General features: G+C 27.9%; 1 protein-coding gene across 1 annotated transcript; it reads right to left on the bottom strand.

Annotated features, from left to right (window-relative positions):
• Positions 1-6471: 6471 nt before the first annotated feature.
• On the bottom strand, positions 6472-9201 carry LOC132916889 (uncharacterized). Its single transcript, XM_060981128.1, has 4 exons — positions 8972-9201; positions 6760-6971; positions 6573-6669; positions 6472-6496 (listed from the first exon to the last, which is right to left on the bottom strand). The coding sequence occupies exons 1-4, from the start codon at positions 9031-9033 to the stop codon at positions 6472-6474; spliced, it is 396 nt and encodes a 131-aa protein (XP_060837111.1). The 5' UTR covers positions 9034-9201.
• Between the last annotated feature and the right edge of the window lie 282 nt (positions 9202-9483).

Raw genomic sequence — 9483 nt, 5'->3', positions numbered from 1 at the left:
TAAAATATAGCAATAAGCATTAGTATTAATTATCATGTTTATAACAAAATTATATACCTAGTTGATATTAACCCATTTTTACATTATTTGTATTATTCATTCAAGTTATTCTTAAGGAATTTTAAAAACATCAAAAATAAATTTGTTGATAAAATTGAACTTTCAATTGAAAAATAACATTTTTTTCCTCAAAAAGATATTATGATTTATTATATTGTATTCAAAACAATATTGTTAAAATTAAAAATTATACAGGTATTAAAAGTATAATATTATTAATTTATGTATACGATGAATTTTTTTAAATTATTTATGCTAAGAGTCTATGTAGCTATTTACACATTACAAGGTAAATTGGTGTTTACTTATATGTCAATTACAATTATATGTCATGTATATACATAATATATTATAATAAATGTAATATTTATGTTTTTGGCAACAATAAATCTACCGCATTACTTATAATAATACTTGTAAATAAATTACCTAATGAAAATCATTCAAAACAAAAGCTGACTTACAGTCACCGCATTACAAAGAAAATATATAGTTCAGTAAACAGAATTTATATTTAATTCAATTATATAAAATAGCTGCTTGTAGACAGCTATACAATTATCTAAAGTTATTAATATGATTTAGTTAAACACTTATAGCTGAAAAAGCTATACCGCTATACCTATATGTTATTGTTGAATATTATAATATCACAAAATAATTTTTGATCTGGAATAAGATACACAATAATTAGGCCTATTTGAGGAAACACGTTTATAAAACGCGCTGTTGAAATAATTTGTACCTTCCGATTCGGAATAAATTATACTACAGCACTCACCTTTATAGTGCCTTAATTATACCAGAGTTAGGCAAAATATTATGTAGATAATTATTCGAATAACTCGAAAACAGTATTATTCGAATAATTTTCAAATATGATTACCTATTCGAATAAAATTGTAATTGAATAATTTTCAAACATAATGCTAATACAAAATTTAAATACAGAAATATAAATTCTTTACTCTCTAGTTTCTTTTTTGGATAGATATTTGTTTCATTTATAGTATTTTTCTATTTATTTCAAATAAGAGAAGATTTACTTAAAATACAATGCTAACTATTGTTTTTTTAATGCGTAAATGTTTTAATTACCAAAATAATAACCATAATATGTTAACTAACTGAAAATTATTCGAATAATATTATTTTTGATTTATTAGAATAATTGTGAAATAATCATTTGAATAATTTTTTATTCAAATAAAATATTATTTAAATAATCATCTAAATAAAATGTTATTCAAATAATGCCAAACTCTGAATAATTATACTATTGATTGATATTAAATACTGTTTTATTTTGTATAATTCATTCATAGTCGAGTCGACATACTTAATCGTACTTAACGTATCTTAATCATTCCATGTCATACAAAAGTAACTTAATTTTATAATAAGACGACAAACCGTGATATACTACACAGAGTCCCGAATCGATTCAAAGTGGAAATCGCACATCTATAATAGTACACCTGTGATTCTATGTTAATTTGTTTTCTCAACATATTATGTAAAAGTAAAACAGAACATTTCTAATGCAGAAATTTTGATTAATCCATAACAAAGATTTTTATAAGATAATAATGTTGGCCTAATACGGATATCCAATTAGTCATACTTTAGTGATGCTGTGATTCAATTGTTTAACATTTCAATAAAAAAGTAATTGAAATAAAAATCATTTAGTTTTAAATCAAAAGAATTTTAAATTTACAAACACCTTCCTGCAGCATATTATGCTTTATGTCTACACTAAATTTTTCTGTTACTAAAAATGAAATCGAATTATTTCATGTAGGTACGCAATATTCTTTGATTCAAGTGTAAGGCAAATTATTGATAAGAAAAGAAGCTAAAAACATATGGTCTATAGAATAAGTCTATTCGGATGGTAAACAAGCTAATTATAAATATATAGCAGAAAATTTTACGAGTTTTTGAAAAACTTAATAGAAATCTAACTATTGCCGCCATAGAATAATAATATAATAAAATACTATCGTTTACGGAGGAACAGCCGATCGACACACACACACACACAAACACTCGCGCGCACCAGCCGTTATCTTTATATTTATTTTTGTTTTAATTATATTTTGTGTATTGTGAATTATATAATGTTATGCAAATCAGGTATCGGCGCGTTATCTGCTAATGCCGACTCGCCGGTGCGCGTAGCTTAACACGGCCGCCACAATCTTGTCTTTCTCCGTACGTCGCCGTGAGAGAGTCCGTTGCGTCGTGAACAATATCTTTTTAAATATGCACAAATTGCTATTTTTTTTACTCTATTGCGTGGGCGCTAATCGCCATATATTTGTTACTATATCTATTTTATATACCGGTGTGCGAATTGCCATAATTACATTATACTATTATCATATATTATATTCATTGTCGCAATCGTCGTAGCATTTGCGTCTTTTTATACCTTTGTGAATATCTTTGTTGAGTGTGAATTTTTTAGTGTATATAGGTCTAGGTAGCAGCTGGCCAGCAGTGCACCGACAAGCCGTGAGTTATTTTTTATTGTTATTATATTATTAGGTATTGTTAACATTTACTCTGTTGAGCCAAAAGAGCTATATATTTTTTTTATTATTGTGAGGCCAGAAGGGCTTTTCTTTTCTATATTCTATATTAATTATACCAGGTTACTGCTCTAATAGCGTTTTGTTTTATATTATAATTATTGTGTTATTGAGCCAGAAGGGCCATAACTTTTTTTCATTAGACTTTATTATATCTATATTTTATTCTGTTTGGTCATAAGGGCTACACAGTTTTTGATATTTACTGTTTAAACACTTGCAATTATTACCTAATTATTTTATATATTATTATTATATCTGGTTGTGCCGAATCGGTATTTTGGTTAGGCCTATTATTATATACATATTTTACTTGTTGGGCCAAAAGGGCCGTAATTTGTTTATTTTATTATTATATCATATTTTATACCATATTTACATTTGAGTTACCATTATTTATTATAGAGTTACCTATTCGTCTTAGATTTAAGTATACACACAAACATATATACACACGTACACACCACTACACTACATAGCTCACTAGTATTTGCGCGGCGAACCCAACCAATTCTAGTTGAGCTATATACAATTTACACAATTTTACAAAGGTCTGTCGGTGTGTTAGTATAATACGTATTAAGCGCGAAGTATTTTGGTAACCGGGCGCACGTCCTATTATTGTCCGTTCCAGGCCCATACACTAACAGACCATATACCTTAGTTATCAAGATAGATAAAAAGAGTAAATATTTTTTTTATTTTTTACCATTAATTAATTTCAACTTTCTTTTCATAATCCAGATTTAATGAAACTATAAATTATAGAACCTTCATACGATTACAACAAATCAACATGTAACATGTTAAAAAAATTTGATTTTTTCTAATTGTCTTAGTGGAATTAAAGTTATTTTTACTTCTTTGAGTTCTAATACAACACTGTTTTCAATTTGCCCGTCAATTTATTTGCCATTACAATTTGACTTGGTTTAATTAATAAATCTATTTCATCTAACATTTGGAATCATAAATACTCTGTTTTCATTTTACAAAAAGGGTCGGAGACTTGAAAGTACATTTGAAATTAGAGGTATGTTAAAAATATCATGTGTTGTATTAGGTTTTGATATACATTTACAATGGCTCCGAACTATATTTCATGTTACTGGGAAATATGCTGGTATATAGTACAGATATAAATTAGCTATTAAATTTTCATCGACATTATTTCTAGGAATTGAACTAGTTACAACACTTTGAAACCAAACCAATTGTATTTTTGTCAATAATTCAAAATATCTAAAATATCTTCAGTTAAAATTATATCACTTGTTGACTGTTGTATTGCTATTGTTTGTACCAGATGTACCATCTGTAATATTATTTTCTACTGGATTGAAAAGTATTTTAGCTCCCCTCCTTCTAATATTTCTGGCTATTTAAGATTTAATAATAATGTAAGCATAAGATACATTCTTTGTAATATCACGTAGAGAACTATTATAAATTATAATAACAATTTTATTCAAAAGTAAAATGTACAAATATAAAAGTTTATTTTGCAATATGTTATTTAATAATAATATTTTTATCTAATAAAGTAATAAATATTATTTGAACATGTGGTAACGACCAGCTACATTGCGGCGGTCACCGTTCAATATTCCAACTCCGAGTATTTCCAACTATAAATAAATAAATAGTCGATCGACGATCGGTATTTCGAGATTCTTCGCAAATTGTGTTGGTGTGCAGGCGGATAGCGACGATAATAACTAGTGATGGGCACTTTGACTACAAACTGTAAGTACGGTAGAGTAAGTAGAGTAATTACGGTTGTGTACTCACTACTGCACTATTGCAGTGTTTTATTTTTGTGATTAGAAATGAATAAAAAAAAACTTATTTAGTGGGTATTTTTAATACACAAAAAAAAGTATTAGGTCGTACAGTTGTTACTATTGAAAATGCAAATAACTCAAGACTATCCGCAGTGTTTTTTGGTAAACATATAAGTAAGTAAATTAAATTAGTTATTTATTTGTGAGGCTATATAGCCTCCCTAATATTTTAGACCTCATTGCGTCAATGAACACGTCTACCCGTCTACGTAAATTATTAAGAAATAATGTTATGATCATGACAAAAATAATTATTAATAGTTGATAAATTAAAAACTGTAATTCGTAAAAAATAAAATTTAATATTATATCATCATACTCGTACATACATAAACGTCGGCACGTCGCGAAAACGTACGCGACAAATGCACACACATACAGGCGCACGCACGCACGCTGTTCGTGCAATTGTTTGGCTGTTTGTATTACCTTGGAACACAATATAGAAGCAACAGCTATCAAAATCCCATTATTCACTGAAAAATATTTCATTTGACCTTGAAATTTTGCTGTATGCTCGGCATATAGGCCGCGGAGGCTCGGCATTTTGTTGTAACCGTAACGTCATGTCGTCATTTTAAACCAGTATTAAAATTTAAAACATGTTCTATGATGATGCCGAGTCTTCGCTACCAACATCATGCCGAGCGCCCGAGCCTCCGGCAAAATGAAAACAAATCGATCAGTTTGACTGTCGCTTCTATTATATTCTATGACAGGACTGTAAATGTCCGACTTACAGTTTGTACCATTTTTTTTCTCTTATAATCATAATTCTTAATATTACATTATTATATTATTGTATTATGTAATATTTTTATATCCACTTTTTAGGATCTGCACGAAAAATTCAAAGTTACGGGTACCTAATCCACTTATTTGTCGTCTCAATTTTTTCGTATATAAATATAATGATACATCATTGAATTCCAATTTAACACATCCAATATAGTTACTTACTAGTCTACCTTTTTTAATTTCATTATAAATTTATAAACGTACTTAAACAGTCCTTATAAATAAAAAATTTAATCTAAAAGGTCATATTCTTCCATATGATTTGAAATCGTTTAAACTGTTATTGTTTAGGCGTTGAACTATGCCATATCGCTGTAGGTACAACAAAAATTAAGATTTCATATATATCAATTATTATTCTTTTTTATGGTAATCTAGTGATGGTAGTACGAGTATATACAAATACGCGAAGTTGACTATATAGTTAGTAGTTAGTACACTATATTAATTTAATATAAAAAAATTTTTTTTCAAGCTTCAATTAGATATTTTCTAATACATATTTAATAAACATGAACTCATGAATTCGTTCCAACTTATTGTTAAAATTTCAACAATTACATTAATGAGATATGTCATATTTTATTTCTGGTGTAAATAGTGCGATGTAATATAGTCATATAGACATAATATAGAGGTAATTTAATAATTATAAATAATAATAATAATAAAAAAAATAATTAATTCATTTTTAACTGTGAAATCCTACATCACGTTGTTGTCTTACAGAAGGAATTAACCATGACTCATATATATATACTTTCAACCTACTTGAACACAATATTAATTAGATAGGTATAATTCCCACTGTAAAAAATACACAAATTAATTTACTCAAATATTATATTATCTCTTGATTTATATATTATACACTATTTTACTATAATGTATAACATTAAAAAAAACATCCATGAAAAATTGAATCTAGGTATTATAAATCCATATGTACTCGAAATTAAATAAAAATTTCTTTCAAATGAACAATTATATCTAGGCAAATCAAAACAGCAATTAATAGTTGGATTATTAGGATAAAAAAAAATATGATCATTTGAATATTTTTAAATTAATTTTTATTATACATTTTAATATTTAGTTATGTTCGCAATAAGAATACTCATATACTCTTATGTATCTTATTTCTCTGAATTTTCTGCATTACAATATAATCGTCAATCGTCATGACGACTTCTTTTCCTAAAATGTACATACGAACCAAATTATTAAAATAATATTAAGAATAGAATATTTTTTATAGACGTAAAATATTAACCTTGTTTGCTGCGATGATGTATTGCTATTATTATTATCATCTATTGCAGTCATGTTTGCTTCGGATGCATTAGTAGTTGATGGAGAAAATAAACCATCTAAATAGTCAAAAACATGAGAATATTTAACATTAAAACTATACAATAATTATAAAATGGACTATGGGGATCAAAATTTGTTCAACTTACAAATGTCGACATAAATGTAACTTTCGCCCATAAAAACCGTTGGAATTGTGGAGTTTTTTAAAAATTCCTTTTTTGGAAGTATAAAGTCTTGGTCTTTGAAGTGTTCACTGCATACATATCGTTCAGATTTGTTTTCCAGCATGCAATAATTAGGATGATATTGTTTTATCGACAGCAACCACGCCCTCCTTAAATGTTTAGATGTAGGGATCCTACAGTAACATATCAAAATAAATTAATTATACATATAACTTCATACATACGTAAATACGTAATAAAAGATATACTCGTAAATAAATTATTGTATTTCCAATCAATTATTGTTGTCTTAATCTCTTAATGTCTTGGGATAGAAATAATTTTGAAAAATAACTGGTTTAATAAAATTTTTCGTTAAATTTATCGTAGTTAAAGTTTACTATGGCATATGGGAAACATTTTTACTCAAAAATTTTAGGTTGATTAGGTGAAAAATTAAAAATGTGATCCTAATAATTGTGCACAGTCGAGAATCGAGTAATTGGGTGATAACAACTAAATCAGAGTATTTCACGGAACGTAGTGACGAAAGTTATACGTGAATATGTAGAATAGTTTTTGATCCAGCCATCTCTCCTAAGTCCCAAGGTTAGAGAAAAAATATTTTCTCCGTGGCGTTTGGAGGGGTGACCGTTTTAATTTTAAATAGTTCAAGCAGTGCCGTTGTCAGGGCGAGTTAGGACATGAACTTATCACTAGGTACTTTAAAATAATTAGAAAGTTATTGTGAATTTAGTGCTTTTTATACTACACTCTTCGCGATAAACTAATTTTAGATCTAAATTATCAATAACTTTTCAAAAAGCTTGTTAAAAAGTCTTGGACACGAAATCGATCAAAGAATATTAGTCACAGTCAGAAATAAATAAGAATATCAGCTATGAATCAATGTCACCGGAATAGAAGAAATTATAATACTCGTTCTTATCAAGCAAAATGCAAGAGAATGTTATAAATTAAGAAAAAATCTGTTCAAAGTGTACATATATAAATAATATCACAAATTCAATTTTAAATGAACCACTTAATGTCAATATGAATATCATCGGTAAGTTAATGCCTTTGGAAGTCAATAGAAGTGATAATTGGTTAAGTAAATAAAAATATTAGTTCCTTAAAAAAATCTAATTATTAATTTATCTTCGTAACAGAACATTGTATAGGTAACAAAATCACTGTTAGATCGTTCATGGTTAAATAAACTATTGCCAATTTAGAAAAAATGTTATCATAAATCACATTTAGAAAAATGAATAAATTTTATTGAAGAATATTAAAATAGTGAATAAAAATTAAGCAAAATTATAGAATTAGTTAGTGGAATCAAGCTGAAGATTCCATGAGTAGTAAAAAGTTTATTTAGTAAAAAATAATGCATAAAAATCACCAAGGTTAATTTAAAAAGAGTAAATAGTATTCCTAAATATCATAGGACATATTACTATATTAGGTTTCATATGCTTTGAAAACCGCGGTAAGAGAGTTCATGAGATAAAATAAAGGTATAATATCTCATCTGGAAATAAGTGAGTGGGCGCCTCCATTAGTCTTAGGTAAAAAAAATATTAAAAATAATTATGTAAGAATTTTTGTCAATTTGAAAAATACGCTAAGTCCTTACATAAATATAGATGTTGATTTATTTTTTTATCGAACAAGAGTGACCAATCTGATCAATCAGGCACGTATACAAAAAAAATGTAGAGTGGGAGGGGTTACAAAATAAAATATAGCAATACAAATTGTGCTGCAACATAATAAAACAATTTTTTTTTCGTTACTCGAAATTATTTCGGGGGGGGGGGGGGGTGAACCTCCCTTTTGTATACGTGTCTTTGATCAATAGATGTAGGATAAAAAAAAAATCGTTCACAATTCTCTGGGTTTAATGCTATGATTAGTTACGATAGTATTGAAGGAGATTTCATACCTCACTATACAACTCACGCAAATACAATATTTCTAAAAAGTTAATTATTTTAATTTAAATACTAATAAATTATTTGAGTTCCCTAATGTATCGACCGTATATGTGTTAAGACAAAACATAATATTTTTAAATTTATTTATAAACATTAATTTATACCTGCTTACGTAATTGTATAATATACAATATTGAATATAATACCACTGTGATACATGTAGGGATACTTCATACATAAGGTATACTCACTTGAATAATTTTACTTCTGGAGACTTCTTTTCGCAATTCGGAATTGAACAAATCGCGGCCATTGTGATTTGCAGGATATGATGATCCTTTGGTGTATTGGGACTTGCACGTTTTTTTTAAAAATAAGTCCAACGATAGTCGATAGAAGAAATTGCTTACTTTATTACTTCCTTAGTTTCCAAACCACGGCGATTACGTGGCTATAGAATAATGTACTCGTATCTACTGACCGGTTGCTGAAGGCATACTGCATACAACACGCACACTACACAGTCTCCACTAGTACCTGTTAATGCCGCATGGCGCTGTGGTCAATGATTCGATGAAAATTGACAATATCGACAAATTAAAAATCACAATACGCAGGGCGCAACTAGAATCAAGGTTAAATACTCTGAACCGATCTCGACTTGGATGAAATATCGTTTAGTCGACGCAGACATATTTTTATTACAACTAATTACTATATTATTTAATTATCATGTAAGGCTGTCTGCGTTTCGCGACAATAT

The sequence above is a fragment of the Rhopalosiphum padi genome, chromosome 1, assembly GCF_020882245.1.
Source record: "Rhopalosiphum padi isolate XX-2018 chromosome 1, ASM2088224v1, whole genome shotgun sequence".
NCBI lineage: Eukaryota > Metazoa > Arthropoda > Insecta > Hemiptera > Aphididae > Rhopalosiphum > Rhopalosiphum padi.
Note: the sequence above shows the minus strand (reverse complement) of the source record. Positions and strands in the feature narration are given on the sequence as shown.